Source organism: Panulirus ornatus, chromosome 45, assembly GCF_036320965.1.
Source record: "Panulirus ornatus isolate Po-2019 chromosome 45, ASM3632096v1, whole genome shotgun sequence".
NCBI lineage: Eukaryota > Metazoa > Arthropoda > Malacostraca > Decapoda > Palinuridae > Panulirus > Panulirus ornatus.
Genome location: NC_092268.1, coordinates 3704007 through 3725739, shown reverse-complemented (window position 1 = coordinate 3725739; position 21733 = coordinate 3704007). Strand labels below are relative to the sequence as shown.

The 21733-nt window shown below is 40.4% G+C and overlaps 3 protein-coding genes across 3 annotated transcripts; all 3 read right to left on the bottom strand.

The window, feature by feature from the left end:
- Positions 1–1164: 1164 nt before the first annotated feature.
- On the bottom strand, positions 1165–2355 carry LOC139762833 (uncharacterized). Its single transcript, XM_071687987.1, has 3 exons — positions 2157–2355; positions 1574–1734; positions 1165–1414 (listed from the first exon to the last, which is right to left on the bottom strand). The coding sequence occupies exons 1-3, from the start codon at positions 2222–2224 to the stop codon at positions 1317–1319; spliced, it is 327 nt and encodes a 108-aa protein (XP_071544088.1). The 5' UTR covers positions 2225–2355; the 3' UTR covers positions 1165–1316.
- Positions 2282–7660, bottom strand: LOC139762944 (probable glutamate receptor). The gene is made up of 8 exons (XM_071688267.1): positions 7587–7660; positions 7103–7203; positions 6692–6782; positions 6028–6186; positions 5310–5398; positions 4253–4523; positions 2811–2983; positions 2282–2339 (listed from the first exon to the last, which is right to left on the bottom strand). The coding sequence occupies exons 1-8, from the start codon at positions 7638–7640 to the stop codon at positions 2282–2284; spliced, it is 996 nt and encodes a 331-aa protein (XP_071544368.1). The 5' UTR covers positions 7641–7660.
- Positions 7661–10166: 2506 nt separating this feature from the next.
- Positions 10167–20824, bottom strand: Ublcp1 (Ubiquitin-like domain-containing C-terminal domain phosphatase 1). The gene is made up of 6 exons (XM_071687986.1): positions 20425–20824; positions 18900–18958; positions 17308–17445; positions 15681–15854; positions 14241–14399; positions 10167–13655 (listed from the first exon to the last, which is right to left on the bottom strand). Exons 1-6 carry the CDS (start codon positions 20579–20581, stop codon positions 13389–13391), a joined length of 954 nt encoding a protein of 317 aa, XP_071544087.1. The 5' UTR covers positions 20582–20824; the 3' UTR covers positions 10167–13388.
- Positions 20825–21733: the final 909 nt, after the last annotated feature.

The following is a 21733-nucleotide window of genomic DNA, read 5'->3' as shown; positions in this document are numbered from 1 at the left end:
GGGAAAATGTGGATGATGGCAAATTAGACGTAAATACTGAATAACTTCCAATATATTTCTTTGCAAATTAGTACATCGTCTTTAGTGGTTAATATATACATATATCATGTCCAACTAGTGCCTTGTTGATGGAACGTTTCAAATATTAGTGATAATCCGACTCTGTTTTCCTATGCGATCATGACCGCCATATTTCTTGAAAACAAATTAACTTTTTTTTTTTTCCTTTTAGATTGTAAGGCTGTTACAACCAAGAAGCCATTAAGCTTTAGCTCTAAAAATGACACCAAATCGAATTATATAATTTAACTAGTGTCTTATGGTGGTAGTCTACTGTTTCATTAGTTAATGGTGACGATGATGCAATATTCAAGTAGACCTGGTCCAATATTTGTGCTTACTGATAGATTTTATTTCTTTATCTACAGTGTATTGTATTCATCAAACTCAATAAAGATGTGTGTTTGCCACACTTGAAATATTACATGGAGCTTCCAGTGTGACGTAATTCAGTGCAGGAAGACGGTGTGCGGGACACACACGAACACTTTACATGCACAAACTTTATAATATAGAACATAAAATTTATTACAAATACAGAACATCTTAAATTAACACGATTGTGAAGGAACAAGTTATACACATAAGACACTTTGTCCTTTTATATCATGTGCATCTTAACGTAAATTTCTATTTTGCTTTGAATTTGAAATGTTACATCATGCACAGAGGAAAACGTGGTTGAAATGAGCAATCTTAGGCAATGCAGTGCATTATTGATTTATTGATCAAACTTGGATATTACATTTAAACTAGCTAAGCTTAGGTAATACAGTAGTGCATGTACTTACTGACCCAACTTAGATACAACATCTACATTATACTACCTCAAAATGATCATAGTTTTACAACAAGATTATCCTAATGGTGTTTTGATAAAGACTAAAACAGTTGTTGTATCAGAATTAATATCACTGTCATTGTTTTACTATTATTTTGTACAGATATTCCCTTTTCTCCAGATATTCCTGTCAGTTGTGCTTTTTGTAAGTGTTTGACTGCCAATTGGATTCTCTCTAATTTCTCCCACACTGCCGAGGTCTGTAAAGTGTTATCCAAACACTGGAGTTTGATATCTTTCTCGTAAATCAATATGATGGCGAAGGAGGATATAGTTAATATAACAAATGCGTATTAAAACGAACATGTCCTTCACTCGGGTTGCCTGTATTGCCATGCCAGGGTCATGAATTTGACCTCCTGCGCCTTGTTCTCACGGTTCGTGTGTGTTACGTGTGGAGATGGCTGTTCCTCAACTACTGTTGTTTGCGCCTCATTTGCATTTTGTGGCCTTTACCTGCCAGGTAGGCCAGCAGAAGTTCCAGCAAGATGGTGAACGTAGCTAGCAATACTCCTGTCAAGGGGAGATGTTATGAATAGGTTTGCTGAAACTGAACGAGGTTTACGATCTGTTGTCTGTTGTGATGTTCGTCCTTCTTACCGATGCCATAACGAGTTATGGCTTTATGATTAAGAGTAAAAGATGGAGAGAAAGAGAAGGAGGTAGACTTACCTCCAGCATAGAGAGCGAATACACCATAAAAATCCCCCATCTCGAGTGGTCTGAGGTCATTCACCAAGATGTCCCCAGTTGGGTTTTCACACTCGCTTGCGTTTGGCATCTGGCTAATGTAAAGGTGGTTTATGATGCCAAACTCCTTCAAACCACGAATGCTGCAAGTAAACACGTTATCCTTGCTTTATTAGTATCTGTCTCTCTATGTGGTCAGGTCAGTTAAATCGCCAATGCTTGTGTCACTAAGCGTTAGTTAGACTGAGAAATCATATGATCTCTTACTTTATAATCTTCACAGATCATGAAATACAATTTTTCGTACTACAGGATTTTTATTTTTGACAGTATGTCATGTCTTGAATGTATTCCAAACTCAGAAAAATATATATAGATTTCAGAAATTCATGTGTGAATCGTGCATTATGTCTGTTTTGATAGTTCAAATGTTTGTATCCCTGAAAATATGAACAGTTTCCCATGAATGCAATCCATTAAGGCTACATTTAGAGTAGTACATAAGTTTTGTGAGATGTGAACTTATGTGAGTAAGATCTACGGCAGACGTGCCTCATGTACTCACATGTTATCAATCATGGGCTTCAGTGTGGAGTTCTTCGGGAAGAATATGCCCAGTGGAGCGCTCAGCATGGTCTCCGAGGTGACATAGAGGTAACAGAAACCTTTCTGTGTGGCGACACGAGAGTGTTAACTGTAGCGAGGCTGCGGTAGAAGGGTGTGGTAAGGGTCAGTAGTAAGATCTATGCTTAAGGAAATGAATAGTTACAGGTCATCTGAGGTCGACACTTCCTGGATCACTTTCTTGACCCCCTGATAGTACTGTACTTGACCCCCTGATAGTACTCTACTTGACCCCCTGATAGTACTCTACTTGACCTCCTGATAGTACTCTACTTGACCCCCTGATAGTACTATACTCGACCCCCTGATAGCACTCTACTTGACCCTCAATATCCCTGGTGGAGGTTGACCTCGGAGGTCAACAGCCTTGGTGGGGGGTGACCTGGGAGGTCAACATCCCTGGTGGAGGGTGACCTGGGAGGTCAACGCCCCTTGATGGAGGGTGACCTGGGAGGTCAACCACCCCTGGTGGAGGGTGACCTCGGAGGTCAACCACCCCTGGTGGAGGGTGACCTGGGAGGTCAACCACCCCTGGTGGAGGGTGACCTGGGAGGTCAACCACCCCTGGTGGAGGGTGACCTGGGAGGTCAACCACCCCTGGTGGAGACTTGCCCTGGAGAAGGACTCATGCAGAATGTCCTGGAGACCGGAGTAGGAGGCCACAGCAGCAATGTTGCCAGCATGGATGTCAGCGATGGCTGCCTTGATGTTGCCATGCACCATGGTTTGCTTCTTCAACCGCCCAAGTGGCGAGTTCTTGGGCGCCGCCTGCATGAGGGGTACCAACTTGTTACATTATGGGGGTTACAGAGGGGTACCAACTTGTTATATGGGGGCTAACTTGGGATCCGGGGACTACAGAGGGGTACCAACTTGTTATATTATGGGGGCTACAGAGGGGTACCAACTTGTTATATTATGGGGGCTACAGAGGGGTACCAACTTGTTATATGATGGTTAGAGGGGTACCAACTTGTTATATGGGGGTTAGAGGGGTACCACCTTGTTATATGATGGTTAGAGGGTTACCAACTTGTTATATGGGGGTTAGAGGGGTCCCAACGTCTTATATGATGGTTAGAAGGGTACCAACTTGTTATATGGGGGTTAGATGGATACCACCATGTTATATGGGGGTACCAACTTGTTATATGATGGTTAGAGGGGTACCAACTTGTTATATGATGGTTAGAGGGTTACCAACTTGTTATATGGGGGTTAGAGGGGTCCCAACGTCTTATATGATGGTTAGAAGGGTACCAACTTGTTATATGGGGGTTAGATGGATACCACCATGTTATATGGGGGTACCAACTTGTTATATGATGGTTAGAGGGGTACCAACTTGGTATGTGGGGGGTTGCAGAGGGGTACCAACTTAATGGGAGGTGGATGGAAAGGGGGAATTCTGTTAAGGTTATGTACTATGGTAGAGAAGAAGGTTACTATATATAGGTCGTTAGGAACACATCACTGTGGGAGGTCAACCCTTCATCCTACACCAGGGGAGGGAGGTGAACCCTTCGTCCTACACCAGGGGAGGGAGGTCAACCCTTCATCCTACACCAGGGGAGGGAGGTGAACCCTTCATCCTACACCAGGGGGAGGGAGGTCAACCCTTCATCCTACACCAGGGGAGGGAGGTGAACCCTTCGTCCTACACCAGGGGGAGGGAGGTGAACCCTTCATCCTACACCAGGGGAGGGAGGTGAACCCTTCGTCCTACACCAGGGGGAGGGAGGTCAACCCTTCATCCTACACCAGGGGAGGGAGGTGAACCCTTCGTCCTACACCAGGGGAGGGAGGTCAACCCTTCATCCTACACCAGGGGGAGGGAGGTCAACCCTTCGTCCTACACCAGGGGAGGGAGGTGAACCCTTCATCCTACACCAGGGGGAGGGAGGTCAACCCTTCGTCCTACACCAGGGGAGGGAGGTCAACCCTTCATCCTACACCAGGGGGAGGGAGGTGAACCCTTCATCCTACACCAGGGGAGGGAGGTCAACCCAGCCGGGCATTGCGTGTCGCAGGACTGACCAACATGGCGTGGTCGAAGATGCTGCCCAGAATGACGTAGGTTGGGATGTCCGTGTGCAGGAGCTGGCGTATGTTGTCGAACGGGAGGGAGACAGTGGGTAGGATGAGCATGGCCTTCAGGTTGGAGCGGTACACTCCGCCGACGATCAAACTCACCAGCAACCACATCCCCGCCACCACACGCACCGACCAACTCTCTGGCCACCACGGCACGGCTGCACGATCACATCCCACGGGAAAAAGATGTAAAAAAATAGAGCTTTTTCGTAAACTTCGTCCCGCAAGACAGTGCCATCACCACCAGGCTTGGTATGAACGTACATAAGGGACCAAAGAACTGAGGGAATTAAAGGGGACAGTCGTATGGCGTGATGGTACGACAGATATACTAAATAAATGAGATATTGCACAATGTTTATCGCCATGGTGGGATGATATACAACCGTCGTACACTGAGAGAGAAGAGAGGAGTAGGTCCACAACACGGATCTGTGGAGGCTGGAGCGCCCCCTCGTCCACCAAGCACCACCACGGGTTGGGTCACCCACAGCCTCGCCATCATGGTCTCTGTCAACAATAACATTGCTCAGGTCAAGGTCAGGCGAGGCTGAAGGTGGTGAAGAAGGTCAGGTGAGGCTGAGGGTGGAGTACGAGCAAGATGGGAATATTGGACAATATGGTATTGACATTATAATCAATAATATGACACCAGTTTGTGTAAGGGTCAAGTCTTGTTTGTGGACGTGTGGTGGCTGTGTTCTGGGTGTGGTAGGGCAAGGGTTTGACCCCTTGTCTCTTAGTGTGTCAACACGACCTGTACCTGAAGCTTCCCTCCCACATTCAGGGTGTGGGAGACGACAACAGACTCCCCACCACACCCCACTGCTACAGGGAACAGCCTTGTCTGTGCTTCAGACTTGACAGCTCTCACCATTATCAGTTCCTCTCAGCAGATATTCCCTTCCCATTCTTTCTCTTCCATACCGATTATTTGACGCTTTCCCTCCTCTCCCTCCCATCCACTCCTGTTCCTCGAATACATCTCTGCTGTACTTACAGGTGGTCGTGGAGGCTGGAGGTGGCTAAATGGACGAGGCAGACGGCAACGCACAGCACCAGCAAGCTAAACAGAATCCACATCCACACCTGCCGAGGATACACACAGGTAAATAGCCTCTCATCATACGGGAACACATCTAATGCACATCACACACACACACACACACACACACACTTACACACACACACTTACATAGAATAGGTGAAGCTTTTGGATCAGGACGGTACGACCCTTGAGCTGGGAGGTTTACCATGGGAGTATAACTAGCAGGTGAGGTTTACCATGGGAGTATAACTAGCAGGTGAGGTTGACCATGGGGGTATAACTAGCAGGTGAGGTTTACCATGGGAGTATAACTAGCAGGTGAGGTTTACCATGGGAGTATAACTAGCAGGTGAGGTTTACCATGGGGGTATAACTAGCAGGTGAGGTTTACCATGGGAGTATAACTAGCAGGTGAGGTTTACTATGGGAGTATAACTAGCAGGTGAGGTTGACCATGGGAGTATAACTAGCAGGTGAGGTTTACCATGGGAGTATAACTAGCAGGTGAGGTTGACCATGGGAGTATAACTAGCAGGTGAGGTTTACCATGGGAGTATAACTAGCAGGTGAGGTTGACCATGGGAGTATAACTAGCAGGTGAGGTTTACCATGGGAGTATAACTAGCAGGTGAGGTTGACCATGGGAGTATAACTAGCAGGTGAGGTTTACCATGGGAGTGTATGGCTTGACGAAGCCAAGGACCTGCGCCTCCGGAACAGGCCGCTTGTAGATGACCCTCTGCTCGTTGTTGAAGAGTGGTTCACTGAAGGCCATTGCTTCCGCCCTCAGGGGAGTTATGGTCAGGGGTACCATGGTCACAGCGGCCTCCTGCGACACACACACAAGACTTGGTCAGGTCACATGAGGTCACACAAGGTCAACAACCAAACCTAGCCTGTCGTGTGTCCGTAGGGATCATGATATTAAAGTCCATAACTAGATACAGTATTGTGTGACTATTTCATGTATCGGCGCGAATGGCCAGAGATGAGGACTGGCATTGGACTGGACGAACTGGAACGTTGTGGTATACGGGGGGCGACGTGTCGCCAGTAGGTTCAGCCAGAGGATATGAAGCGGGCTATGGTAAACCGTGAGACAGTTTACGAATTGTATATGACAGCTGAGAGAGAGAGAGAGAGAGAGAGAGAGAGAGAGAGAGAGAGAGAGAGAGAGAGAGAGAGAGAGAGAGAGAGAGAGAGAGAGAGAATGGAAAGTGAGGGACCCTTTTCCATAGAAGGGGAGACGTAGTGCTCACCCCTTTGTTGGGGAGGGTCAGTACTCACCCCACGGTTGTTGTTGTTGTTGTTGTTGTTGCTGGGTCAGTACTCACCCCACGGTTGATGTAACCTATGAGGCCGGAGTAGTTGTTGTGGCCGACTTTCCTCCCCCAGTCCCCGTGTGGTGGCACTATAACCTGGTAGCTAGTGTGTGGGGGTGTCCGTGGGTTGTGGGGCAGGACAGTGTGTGGGGGAGGGAGGAAGAAAGGGCACACATAGATGAACATATCCATTATATATACGTATTATACAATGTGAACACAATGATATATCCATTATATACATGTATTATAGAAGGTGAACACGATGGCGTCTCTTTATATCATATAAATTCCATCAGTGTATATCATGAATGTCTATAGCAATATGTGTCATCACGTGAGGTTCGTTATAACCGGGTTCGTGCAGGTGACTGAGACCTAGTGACCTGACCTGTGAGAGCCAGGCAGGTCAGGAGAACTGACCAGAAGTTCAGGTGGTTGGCGAAGATGTCCATGATCTTGACCATGACCCCCACCACCCTGTGGGGCGGCTCCGAGGTCATGACCTTGGTGAGGGGCGACCACTGTCGGGGTCAAGCAAGGTCATCACTCACCACGAGCTATTATGCCACAGAATAATAATATGACTCATAAGACAAGGTAATAATGTCTGGCTCAGTACATCTCATGACCGGTCAGCAAAGGTCATGAAAGGTCAGCTCACGTCATGATGGGTCACTATTGGTCAGTCAAGGTCAGGGTGGGTCAGCACGGGTCATGACGGGACGGGTCGAGTCTCCGGGGTCTTGACTGGGTCAACACAGCTGAGGGTTTATTAGCATGGGTTAGGGTCAGGTCACGTTGTGTACACGTCTGTTGCCACACGTCATCCACCTTGTGTACACCTTTGTTGTACACACTATACACTCAGACTCAACACCCGACGGGCACTCAGAGCCACACTTACATCAAGCGCCACAACCTTTAGGCACTCGTCTTGGGCACTCTTGATCCCGTCCATGCTGGTGACTGACTACTGTCCTCTCCCTTCCTTCAGAAGCCTCTATGCCACACACACACACACACACACACCCCGTGCGCCCCATGGTGCCCTCCCTGGCCATCACAAATGTGGTTATGAATACCTAAAAAGCTGTGCCATTTTCCGAACGGGTTAATCAAACTGTTGAGAAAGATGAAATCCAGATCATGATGTGATATTTGTCTGCAGTTGGCAGTGGCTCTGTGTTACTGGGAGAGCGTTCTACACTCGCGTTACCCCACGTCACTTAACCTTGGGTGTATGTGCCATGTCTTTGCTTCCTATGTGTATCAGTAAATAAATAATGTCTTGTGTGTATAAAGTCGGGGACGGGTGGGACAAAGGGTGAAATCGGGCGTCTTGATGAGTGAAGCAAATTCTCTTTTCGGGCATCAAAGTAGAAGGATGTGTGTAAGTGTGAATAAGTGTGAGTGAGAGGTTATGGAGGAAGTATGTGGGTAAGAGACAGAAGTATGAGTCGTTAATATGTTGTTGATATACAGTTCCAGACTGTCATTTTCTCTGTAGTGTGGTCTAAGGTGAACAAGAGGTTTATACCACCGAAGCCAGATGGGTGAAAATCGTTTATGAAACAAAAACATCAGCTTCCTTAATGACATTAGCTTTATGTGTATATCGTTACCACATAAAGGTCTTTCCTCCGTTCTTTTCATGATTGAAGCCTTTGTCTGGGTGCTGTTGTGATTAAACACTGACCTTTCATAGTCCTCTCACATTGTGACTACCTTGTTGAATATGGAAATGAAATACATCATCTACTCGTGAGTGACCTTATATTTCTTCTGGTAGCTCCAATGTTTACCCGAAAATCACAGGATTCTTTTTTTCTTTTAAACCTAAACACACTTGCTTTATTCATAACCATAGTTTCAAACTCTCTCTGACAAATACTGTACACAGATCAAGCATAAGCGTGTTATGAGAACAGAGCTCATTTTGGACATTATTTTTTCTAATCTAGTCTGCAAGGACATTTGTAACATGCGTCGTTCGTTCATTCCCATTTATCTAAGATATAATTGACTGGAGTCCCCCTCATATGTCTGCCTAAAATCTGACTTGTTTAAAACCCGCTGTCGGGAACAGTGGCAAATGTCTTTTTATCTCCCATGGAAAATGTTGTCCATCCCGGGGAGTTACTTGTAATCACTGCCTTTGAATGTTACTTGTGGATGAATCTCTTCCCTTTGAACCTGTGTTGGTTCTTAGGTAATATTCCTTTTCCAATTGTCTACTAATTTCTTATCTTTTCCAATATTTACAAACCGTACTTTTCACAGATAATGGCCAACAGTTCTGTGACTTTACCATATAGAAGCACTTTCAGCCCTTAAAGCAGTTAGGAGTTTTCTCTTGCTAAATGGTTTCATATTAATCAGTTTCCTTTGCCCACTTGTGTCCCCATTACCTCTTCCCTTCAGCATCAGTCACAACTTTAGTGCTTCTGCCTTGCATCCTCCTGTAAGAGGGGATATCTTAAAGGTTGTCAAGGATATGTTAGAATATACACAATTTTAATTTTCTTTCCTGACATTTTATTTTACTACTTAGAAGTGCTGGCACACTGTCACCCTTTTTAGGGCCACTAAAAGTATCATATGACAGACTGTACTTATGAATACTGAATGAAGCTCAGAAACTTATACAGTTGTCTGGGGACAAGGAGCGAAACTGCCTTTGCCTAATCACCTGACCTATGATCACTTTTCCATGCTGTCATACACAGTTTTTACCTCAGATTTTGTGGTTTTGCCTCTGTTCTCACCATCTCAGCCTCAAATTTTTCATATGCAAATGTGTTACTACTGTCATAATCTCCTCTATTGTAAATAGGTTTCTCTCTCATTACCTGTTGTGCTGCCAACTGAGCCTTAGTCCTATTAAACCAGAGGCCACACCTATCATCCTGCTGTCAGTTATGTGTTGTGCACCCTCACCGTGACTAGCACTTAACTGATCATCTTAACATGACTACATTAAATGTAAAGTTTATAGGCTTCCTTAGAAACTTCTATCAAAATTCCAGTTTTCAAATTAATAAAAATATTAGCTACAGATGGAAATGAATTAATAATAGTACAGCATATCTTAAATTTGGCATCCCCAAAATCTGGCACTTATGAGGATCAGTTCATATTTTCTTTGAACGGTAGAATTTCATCACCCAGCAAGAGATAATGGGCATATACATAATTAGGATAAATCTAATAATGTGAAGAAAGTTACAAAAAGAATGCTTCAAAAGTCATCACAGCCTTGAAGATGCACAGGTACAGTAACTCCAACCCTTTCGCCGTGCCGGAGCTGAGATTTTTTTGATCCTCAAGTAAGTTAGATGCCACCTTAGCACTTCATGAGTAATAACCTGTCACAGCCTTAGTTTACAAGGGAAAGGAAATATTGACATTTTTTTCGTAAAATAATTACAGTAGTATCGTTCTTTAGACCACATAGAAGCATGTATTGGGAAAGGAAAATTCTACAGGTTAATCTGTAATTTATTCGATTTGCTATCAGATCCCCTTGGCATAACTGGTATCCAAAATCCAGATTATTCTGAAATCCAACAACTGGTTAGCCCCAAGGTTGCTGGATTTGAGATGTTCAACTGTAAAATATAAAAATTAATTACCCTAGTGCTACTTGGGTTTTAAAGAGGGGAATATATCCATTTAGGAAAGCCTTCATTGCAGTGACCTGTAGTAAGAAATGAATATGGTATTTCATATATATCATTTCACCTACCAAAAAGTAATTTTCACTCAAAACTAAAGGTCTGTTTAAGCCAGGGACAGTGCCACATGCAAGTCCTGGATTCCTTTGTATACAGACATTTAACCTATTGTTCATTAAGCCAGCTGCCTTATTAAAACCTAATTCAGTAAGGTCTTGAAAGATGCTAAATATAAGCAGTTTATGCAGAGAAAAAATTTTCAGGTTTATGATGATGTTCTGGTAAAACTTATAATCTGCGCTCTCTGCTATAAGGTGAAAATCCCCAAGTAAAAGATGGCAGATCAGTCATGGGACTTGAAGAACTGGCTCTGTTCACCATATGTTATCTAGTCGAAGCTGCCTAGTCTTGGAAAAAACATGGGTTTCAAAACTTCTAGGTTTAAAAAATTACCTCTGTGCCATGGAAACAAATATTTTTATACTAAACTAAAAGTTTGCAGTATTGCATCTATACAACTGAAATCAAGCAGCAATGTTTTGCTGTCACTATTATTCTGTAAGCCTGTGATCCCCAAATTTTTCTTGGGTAAGGGCCATATATATAAATGTAATTAAGTAGAAGTTTCCACCAATTTTTCAGTCTAAATTTCTATATTTTCATTCATATATTTTCTTTACTTCACTTAATACAGTCACCAACTGTTCTTTGACATGATAAAAAAAAAAAACCTTTAAAGTGTAAGGTAGTTTGCATATCAATTATTTCTCTCTCCAGCTCAGTAATATTGTAAACATGCCCTATCTAAAATCTCATCTCACTAATTGTGCATAAATGGTTTATGAATGATGGGGTTGCTGGCAAATCACTACAAAGAGTCAGAAAACCATAACACTACGAATCTTTAGAATTCAATATTTTCTACAGCCTAGCAAAGTACTGGAAGATACCCTTTTTCATCCATGGTATCTACAATTTTAGTTTATCTTTTTTTAAATTTACCTACGACCCATTCCCATGAGAGTCCTGGTGTTACTCAGGATCTTTCTAAAGGCTCCTGCAGCCCAAGGCTAAGCTAATTCCATAAGTTTTTGATGAGACTGTACTCCTGGTGGTACAGCCAATAATGTCTAATTTTAATTCACAAAATGAAGGCATTTTCTTAACTCATCATCTTCGAAGTTTTCATTTGTCCTTGCAGACGCTGAATGAACTGGTTTAATACACGTCAGTATGCCCTTCAGGACTGATTTAGAGCATATATTCTCTCTCTCTCTTTTAAGTTATAATTTTATTAAAATGAAATAGTGTTTAATAACATCCTCGTAGGTCTGATGAAAAGTCTCATATTGTAAATTATTTTCATAGGACTCCTTGTAGCTTGCAGGATACATAAATGGCTCTGCAGGTGCTGTGGCACCCGTGAACTACAAGTTGGGGATCACTGCTGTAAGCATTCTAATTCCTCCAATGAAACTTTTCTTTTTGTAAACAAATCCACAACTAGTCTAACTTACAGATCTGCACTTCTTAAAGGTAATTCGGTTTCTTTCACAACTGGGACACTATATTTTACCAAAAATACAGTCATATGCTTTCCTTAACTAAAAACATCACTCTACTCTTTTTACAGATAATTCATCACATGCATTAATTTTGAATAAAACTCTACATCTTTATAAAACTTGGCAGTGTGCTCCACAACTCCTAAATACAGTGATATAAATATTACCATAAAAAATGTAGTAGTGTGCATAACCTATCATAATATGGTAATGTGCTACATTCACTTAAAATATAATACAGAACAAGTTACAGTACTATAAAAAACAAACAGTGACTGAGCAGAGAAGAGGATCTATTTTTGGGCTAACCTTCTACTTTATATTGCAAAAGATGTTCAGGTAAAGTTATTAATCAGTCTGTTAATCCAAAACAGTTTTATATTTACACTAAACACAGTACAGTAATGTACTCTATCATATAAAATGTGTCATCACTTTACTCTTCCCTTACCATCATACTGATTTTCTTTTGCCCATGTTACAAAAGTAATAATTCACTTCTCATATCATATAATACATTTGGTTTTATTTTGGTCAGACAGTATCATACACATGGGATTTTCCAACAGGGAGGTCTTTCTATCTCTTGTTTCCATTCCAGTATATATTAGGCATATCTTGGCATGCAGCCACATAATTCTCATAATGTTAAGTGAGCAAAGGCTTCCATTCTACTGTTTCATCTTATGATAAATTTTATAAGATAATGTGCTTTTCAGTTATAAAAAAAAAAAAAAAAGTACACAATCGTGATCTGGTTTTTAAACCTTTTACAGGACACATGCAATATTTCATATGTGAGAAACAAGTGTGAAACTGTTATCTACAATTACATTCTGTTAACAGCTAAATCAAGTTTATGGACTGTGGTCTATATATGATACTAAGAGATTCTGTAAGCAAAGTTGAAAAGTGACAGCAGTTCTACTTTTTTTTTGAACAGCCATAAGTAGGTACACCTACTGACTGAAATGTGACAGATAATCCTTATTCCTTATACAGTTACATGGTGAACTACAGCAAAACTTGGAAGAGTTATTGGAGCATAAGAAAAGCAGATCAGCACCTGTAATCCTCCCCACATAGCATCATTAGCCTGAGTGACCACTCTTACATATTCAGTATTGTATATCGATTGTAATACCCCCTAATATATTGTTTTCATTTGCCATGGTTTACTTTAAAAATATCTGAAACCTAAGCAATAACCTCTAAGTGGAATTTTAGGTGCAGTAACTGAGGGTAATGTCTCTGCTATCATAAGCTTAGCAGAAAATATGCCACTTCTGAGTGCATTTTAACAGTAGGCATAGCCTATTTATTGATTCATTTTTCCTTTGGTCTAAATACGAATACTGGATGAACAAAGGTAAACTTAAAAGTGGCAGAGGCAAGGCAAAGCAGTACCTGTGTTCATCCTTGCAGAGTAACACTAGCCTGAGTGCTTTAACTTTTAAATGCTGCTGGTCAATAATAACCACCCTTACGATACTGTTCCCATTTGCTGTGATTTAGAGCAGAAATATCAGAAACTTGAGCAATATCCTCCAAGTATGATGCTAAGCGCAATAATTCACGGTCAGTAGCTCGGTTTTGGTGTGCCTGGCGGAAAGCTCGGATCTTAAGGCCATTCTGTGGGTTCATGAGAAAATTTCGGCGTAGGTCATCAAACATAATTGTGTTTTCTTGCTTGTAGTGTTCATATTTTCCCCATATAACTCCCAAAGGTTTCACCTGAGGAAGAAAATAAATTATTCATATAAAAACATTCATGAACTATCAATAACAAAAGAAGATGACTATATGAATCTATTAATTCCTGCTTTCTGTGAAATGTATTAGACACATGTTTACATCATTTATGGATTTCCATGACAATAAGAAGTATCCTAAATTTAATGAAGTTGTACTGTCATGGATGGAAAAGGAGTACAGCCTCATTAGAGGCCTTTCCAGAGAGCCCAACCTTACCCTCCTCCATTATACAGTGCAACCTCAAAGCTATAGGTACCCAAACTTCATATAATACAAAATCTAATACAAAGTATGAAATATAATACAAAAAACACAAAAACCTCATTACAGCAAACAGACTTCTCCATATCTGTGACTTGTTCTTACATGCAAAAATTTACATCTATCTTTTGTAACCTATTCTTCAGGCTTGCTATAAAACCTACCTACATATCCTTATATCATTCAAAATCTCTTTAAGGTAACACTATCATTTAATCCTTAAATAACTTCTAGATATTTCTCGGTATCAAAATTCCTAATAATGTAATATAGACCAATTTAGTGAAAGCATGTAGTATTTACCTCAATGACTCCATACTTCTGTGTTTCTATGGTGATCATTGCCAGGGAATCAAGGTAAAAGGCAATCCTATAGTCAGGGTGAGTTGACACTCCAAGCAGCTTCATTTTCTCTTCAATCCATTTCATGCTTGTAGCAGACCAGATCACAATGTCATAGTTCTGAGAGAATATGAACAGAAGAGCTAGTGAATCCATTTTACTGTAATGAAGCTGCTAAATCTACCTCCATTACAAGTTTATGACACAACATGCTACAGGATGATATCATAAAGGCATGCCTGTCCCTGATTAAATGAAGTCATCCACTTCACTCAGGCCATAAAGCATCTGTATCACTGGTCTATCTCTGACACTCGTTGTTTCAAGAAACTCCTATCAAAGGGATGACCATGGCAAAAGTCTCCACTTATCCCAGTCTTTACATATATAAGCCTCACTCATGTACACCATTCCAAACATTCTCTCCATATCTCTCCCTCCAATGCTAGGGTTTAGTAGTGTATAGGGTCAAGTTAGTTGGGGTGTGAATTTTAATGGGAAGAATATGGAGAAAGTGGTGTTTTTGATTCCTGGGAGCGGATATGGCAGTGAATGGAACCATGGAAATGGAAGTGAGTCATGGTTCTGGAAGCAATGAGGAATATGTGAAAAGAGAGGTCATTACCTGTAAGAGTGAAAATGGCTATGCTTAATGGTAGAGTTGTCCCAGTTATGTTGTATGGATGCAAGGCATGATCTACAGATGAGAATGTGCAGAAGAGAGTGGAGGTATTGAAAATGAAATGTCTGAGGACAATGCATGTGAGATGGTTTGATAAAGACATTAATAAATGGGTAAGAGAGAGGTGTGGCAATGATAAGAGAGTGATTGAGAAAGCCAAAGAGTGTGTGCTGAAATGGTTTGGGCATATGGAGGGAATGAGTGAGGAGAGGTTGACAAAGAGGATTTGAAAGAAGATGATATATGTCAAAAGTGGAGGGGACAAGGAGAATGAGGAAACCAAACTGGAGATGGATGGATGGAGTGAAAAAGGTTTTGAGTGTTCAGGGCCTGATCATGCAGGAGGGTGAAAGGTGTGCAAGGTACAGAGTGAACTGGAGTGCTGTGGTATATAAGGGGCAAAAGGCTATCAATGGACTGAAGCAGGGCATATAAAGCAGCCTAGGAACACCATGGAAAGGTCTGTGGGCCTAGTTGTAGATAGGAGGCTGTCGTTTCAGTGCAATACACATGAGAGCAAGGAAATGGTTGTGAGTGACTTAGGCCTTTGTCCGTTCCTGGTGCTACCTTGCTAATGCAGGAAATGACAAACAAGAATGAGAATAAAAAAGTATTGGATACTGCAATATTGTGGAGTGAGTCTCTGTTATGTACCAGTATGATAATAAATTCTTGCCTTAAGTTTGTGTCTATTAGGCACAGCAATGCTCTGCTCTTACTTTGTATGCAGAGGTGAGAAACTCATGGAGGAATGGCCTCATGAGCTCTGCTCCTGTCTCCGCTGTTGAGCGATGATCAAACAAGGTGTAGTCTATATCCAAAACTAGCAACTTCTTCCCTGGACGCATCTCATTCAAAATCTTAACTTCATATTCCTTTACTCTCTTTTCAACCTGTAATACAATGTAAAGAAATTAGGTTGTTTCACATTAATATATTCATGATTCATGGATTACTGATGAATGTTATTCCAAAGCTCAATATTTGTGAGCACAGCAGGGGAGGAGGGAGTAGTGAGAGGAGCAATAAGAGTGAAGTATTCGTAGCAAGGAAGGAGGGAGATGGAAGCAGCAGGAGCGAATGTAGTAGAGAATTTGGCACACAGTTTTAAAAACGGTGGATGTTTGTTGCAGTTGATCAAGTACTGACATCATAGTATGTACGGTGTAGTTAGAATATGCAAAGATAAAACAATTGACTAACCGACATAAAAAAGGTAAACAAGTTCTCACCCTGATTATAGTAATTCCTTGATCTCAACTTCTTATCATTTCAATATGTCTCCTTACCTTTTACTAATATTACTCAATCTTCCTCATTGTTTTATCTTTTAAATTACAGATTATAGTAGTTTCCTTAATCTCAGCTTCTTATCAGTTCAAGCTGTCTCCTTCCCTTTTACTGATATTACCCAATCTTCCACATCGTTTTATCTTTTAAATTGCATGAAACATGGGGTTCTTACTTTACCTGGACTTTTCTTCTCTTTGTCTCTGGAATTCTATATTAGAATCAAGTCATGGAACTATATAAATGGTAATCATACAACATACAAGAGAACTATCACAGGGTCTTTCAAAAGGTAATATTCACCAATGTCATCTCTTCATGGATGAAATTTTTCTCTCCTTAACTGTCTATCACCAAAAGAAACCTCTATCACCAAAAGAAATCTCAGCCTCAAACTCAATGACTTGTGATCTTTCAAACATTCTGTCTACTCAACTAAAGTATTTACATTAAATGCCATGCCTTTGCATAGATCTGTCTCCTCTCATATACTTGTGAAGAGTATATGTTATACTCTAAATAATACATATCAAAATGAATGTACACATTAAAGTGCTAACAGGGATACTCTGTCAAAGACTATGTGAACTGATGAGGAAATATAGCGAGGAAGCTATTACAAAGAATAAGTAATTTTTTAAGTAAAAATAAGTGTTTGGATGCAGGTACAAATGGTGAGGAAATCTGGGAGTCATTGTCATGGACAGGTTCATCATATGTTAAAGGCTTATAATTATACCTAATTTCCACTAACAGTTTTTAGCTGATGCTTCTACTAATTATAAATACAATATTATACACATTTCAGATTAAATGTAATATTTTGGATTACAAGAATGACAAACACTGTAATACTATCTCAGACACACTTTATAAAAAAATCAAAATCCCTTGATTTTCATTAGTATTAATGAAAAACAGCACAAGACATTTAGCTTAGCAGCAGTAATCGTTTATTTATAATCAGAAAAACAGAAATGCTTAAGCTGTGTAAAGACTTGAAGCATTAGTCCATTTCCAAATTATGTAAGCAGAAAAAAGCTGGTGGGGGCTTACCTTCTGTAGATATTCTGAGCGATTCTCAATAGCAACTTCCTCCTCCTCAATATCAAGGTCATTTATAACTGGTGGTAGATCATCTGGGATACGCTGTGCTTCTTCAACACTAGCCTCTAAGGAACCCATCATCATTATCTGAAAGACTTTAAACTGGTACTCCATCCAGAATACAAATATTGTCTACATAAAACTGGAGGCATTATACACTAACTCAAAATTTCACCAGATATATTTAGCATCTTATTAAGAGAACATAAAAACACATATGTTGACATCCCCTCCTCTTCTTACAGCCCACTATCTTCTCCAAATGTCCAAACCAACTCTGCATATTCTGTGCAGCTGTTTCAATCATACTCCACTTACTTAATAACACACTTCTCTCTTGCAAAGTTATTCCTTGCATGACCAATCCTCCATTTACGATATTATGTCCTCAAACATTTCATTTCCAATACATTTATCCTCCAATCTTCTTTTGCTGTATTATATATTCTTTAATTGCAAACAAGCATGATATTGACAAAGGCTATTTGTAGTTGGTTTATAGGTTCTTATCCTCATGAATTGTGGCATAACTAAGGTACCCTTACCTAACATAACTCAAAGTTAGTTCCAAACCAAGTAATATGTGCATATACTGGAATACATATAAAATTCTCATTCTTATTGAGGATATTCATCCAGTTGCTGGTCATCAGTCACTAGGTTCAGGGAAATTTTTGTTTCTTCTTTCTTTCATTCTTGTTTGCTATTTCTTGCATTAACGAGGTAGCACCAGGAACAAAGTGATGGCCCCATTCACTCACATCCATTCTCTAGCTGTCATGTGTAATGCATACAAACCACAGCCCCTGGTCCACAACCAGGCTCTATTATAGATTCACTCTACTGACAACATGTAAGCCCCCAAATATTACATCACTCCAGTTCACTCTATTTCATGTAAGCCTTTCACCCTACAGCACATTCAGGCCCCAGTCACTCACAATCTTTTCCACTCTATCCTTCCATCTCCAATTTAGTCTCCTGTTTTCCTTTCTCCACCATTTCTGACATACGTGACCTCTTTGTCAACCGCTCCTGACTCATTTTCTCCATATGTCATATCCTCTTTGTCAACTTCTCCTGACTCATTTTCAACATGTCGTATCCTCTTTGTCAACCTCACCAGACTCATTTTCTCAATATGTCCAAACCATTTCAGCACAGCCTTGATGTGGACCTTCATCTGCAACTGGAGCCTTCAATGAAAAAATAAAAGCTAACAGGGGTTTAAAAGGTTGTACAATAGCAGACAATGTTCAAGAGCAAGGGCCCCATGAGTGTAACCCCTTCCCCCAATACAGTCCAAATTATCATAAAACATCAAATTGCTGAATGGTGCAACTTAACTGTAACAGTAGTTTTACACTGATGTGTACATCAAATTAAATAATATGGTCCTGGCCATGTATTTGTGTAGAGTAGCTACATATACTTACTCATATCTAATGAATATAAAATTTTTTCAAATACATCAGTTAAACAGCACAGTGAAAAGTGTACTTAAATTTATTTTTTTACAGAATGCTCTGTAACCACTTTACCTTAGTTCCTGGTCGTAAGTTGATTGCCCCCATCTTTGCATCATCATCTGGAGTTTTACCTATGGAAAGATCGAATTTTACATTCTGTATATATCTAGAAACCTCTCACACAATCTCTTATCTCACACAAAACACTTCTCAACACTTAACTAACATGCTTCATTCTTTATAACTAAATTTTCCTAACTATATGGTAGCTCTGCCTCTTGGCAAAATTTCACCTAAAGTAAGTATTCAGGAAAGGGAAATAAGTCTATGATTATGAGAGTATATTTCACTGAAATTCATGGCCTGGGAAAAGGCTCTGTTATAACAGAATTTACTGCAAAAACTTACACTATCTTCTGAACAGTATCTAAAGTTGTACAACCTTTTAAGCTTCTCTAAGCTGTCCACATTCACCAGATTCTCTTTCACTTTATTCCATTCATCTACCAGTTTTATAATATAAAGTACTTCCTTACATATTTTCTGACAAGTTTCTTGCTTCATGTCAAGTTACATCGTCTGGTTGCCCTATTCCTACACATCTTGTTGAAGATCTGTTAGCTAACTACATCATCAATCTGGTTTAAAATCTTTTAAAGGTTATGATTAGGTTACCCTAAATTCTTTCCTCTTCCATGGCAGGCAAATTAAAAGGCTTCTAGCCTTTCTCTGTAACTCGGCTTTCTTAATTCTGAAATGTACTCTCTCTGTCAACCTCTCCTCGCTCATCCTCTCCATATGTCCAAACCATTTTAGCACACCTTCTTCAGCTCCATCAACCATACTCCTTGCTACCACACCTCTCTCTTACCCTTTAATTTCTTACTTGATCAACCCTCCTCACACATAATACTGTCCTCAAACGTTAAATTTCAAAAACGTTCATTCATCTGGGCCCATGCGTTGCATCCAAACAACATCAAACATGTCCATTTTCTAATCACAACCTTAGCCCTCCCCCCACCCTAAGACTCAGTTTAGCTCGCATGGTTCTACTCTCTGCCATGTCCAATTCCAGGTGGTCTAAGACACTTTACCTCCTCCAAATCTTTAACACTCAAATTTACATCGTTTAAAATGTTGTATGCTTACAAGTGACTATTGGCTGTTTTAAACTTTTGCTGTCTGTTAAAATGCTAGACAGTCAGTGTGTGGACGTAAACAATGACCATTAACTTCACGCATCATGTACGGTAATTCACAAGTATGGCAAATTTCGATTATTGGGTGTTAGGATTCTCAAAGGATGTTGATTTCTACAGTTTTTCCCTGCTTTTACATTAATGAAAACCCACTTTTACCCATTGACCTTCCGAATTCTACCATTCAATCTCTGTACCACCGTAGAATATTACTAGATCCTAATCGTGCTGTACCACTCACCCTGTTCTGTAGCTATACACACTACACTACCACAGCAATACAGTTTCACTCCTCTTTCAAGGGTAAGAGAGTGTCGCCTATAAACTGGTGTCTGACATTCAATTTGTTGTCAACCTGACAGCTTGACATGGAGGGCCCTCTTGACCCCACTCACCTTTTAACTTCAGATTAAGCAGTTTTTGCCGATGAGGTTTAACACAGGTCTGCTTTTCAATGGCATCTTTGAAGTCCTTTACTGTCATCACAGCTTCATCCACCTCTATTTCGTACTCCTTCCCATTCCACTTGACAGTGATGGACTTCATGTTCATGGGAACAAACAATGCTCCACCCTATTCGTTATTCTCAAATAGTCGACTAATAAGGTTCTCAAGACTGACTTTTCTCCTAATCTCGTCTAGTTGTTTATCTTATGCTGGAAAATCTCGTGATTACTTCCTCGTGCCAGGATGAGTGTCATAGAAGCACGTGTAGGTAACGCGGTGTCTGATGGTAACTGTTGACAACATACGGCGACTCTCCTGATGTTTACTAGTGACGTCACGGCGCGGTGCCTGGGTCATCAATAGTTACCTGGACACTCAGTTTACGTGATACACCTTATAGTCTGATTAAGATTAAGTTTAATTAAGTTAGATATAGTTAGGTTGAATTATGAAAGTAAGTCGGACCAAGATGAATTATGTTTACGTAATTTGGGTTTGATTTAGGTATACTTACTTTGTACCGAACCTCACATTAACCACACGCACTAACAACAACACAATAGGGTGTATTCTACTCCAAATCTGAGATTCGATATTTGAGATAAAGATATTTACCCCATAATGATAAAGCTACTTCAATGTGCATCTTGTATCAGATGGTGAACATATCTATAATCATTGTGAGGAAGTGTGAGGCCAAAATTTGTCATGGTTCTGAAAATAATTTTGTTTTGCAATTTTTTTGCTTTTCCGTATTTTAAGTATGCTTATACTTATATCTACAAGATTATCAAAAATACTTGCACTTTTTATGTTGTACCAAACACGTACATCTTGTTGCAGAGTGCGATTGCAAATGACTAATACCAATATTTTTAAATCTCTTCCTGCAAACTTTGATCCAATATAAGAGAAAGATTTCCAAGAAAATGTATTATATTTTATATACATATCATTCATGACTTACGTCTTGATTATTTACATATCATCATATAAGAGAACAAAGGTTTCATACCCATACATCTATTAAAAGTTCCTTCATGGTTTCATACAAGGCCACGCATGATTCATACATTTATGAATCTTGGCGTGACTACCACTATTACATCAGTGATTCTTTGCGTAATACATCTATTATAAATCTTCTCATCACATTAAGAATTTGGATCTACTTGGCTTTGCTTTTCTGATTCTGTTTGTCAATAGAATGGTATCATCTGCATACAGCTGTCACAATGCTCATGGGGAAAGATATTG

Excerpts from the sequence above, each read along its gene's own strand:
- Ublcp1 (XM_071687986.1), bottom strand. The coding sequence starts at position 20,581 with ATGAACATGAAGTCCATCACTGTCAAGTGGAATGGGAAGGAGTACGAA. Across the intron at positions 18,959-20,424 it reads GCTTAATCTGAAGTTAAAAG|GTAAAACTCCAGATGATGAT; the intron begins GTGAGTGGGGTC and ends ATCTTTCCATAG. Across the intron at positions 17,446-18,899 it reads ACTTACGACCAGGAACTAAG|ATAATGATGATGGGTTCCTT; the intron begins GTAAAGTGGTTA and ends AAAGTCTTTCAG.
- LOC139762833 (XM_071687987.1), bottom strand. The coding sequence starts at position 2,224 with ATGCTGAGCGCTCCACTGGGCATATTCTTCCCGAAGAACTCCACACTG. Across the intron at positions 1,735-2,156 it reads AAGCCCATGATTGATAACAT|CATTCGTGGTTTGAAGGAGT; the intron begins GTGAGTACATGA and ends GTTTACTTGCAG. Across the intron at positions 1,415-1,573 it reads ATTCGCTCTCTATGCTGGAG|GAGTATTGCTAGCTACGTTC; the intron begins GTAAGTCTACCT and ends TCCCCTTGACAG.
- LOC139762944 (XM_071688267.1), bottom strand. The coding sequence starts at position 7,640 with ATGGACGGGATCAAGAGTGCCCAAGACGAGTGCCTAAAGGTTGTGGCG. Across the intron at positions 7,204-7,586 it reads TAAAGGTTGTGGCGCTTGAT|TGGTCGCCCCTCACCAAGGT; the intron begins GTAAGTGTGGCT and ends TGACCCCGACAG. Across the intron at positions 2,984-4,252 it reads TCTTCGACCACGCCATGTTG|GCGGCGCCCAAGAACTCGCC; the intron begins GTCAGTCCTGCG and ends CCCCTCATGCAG.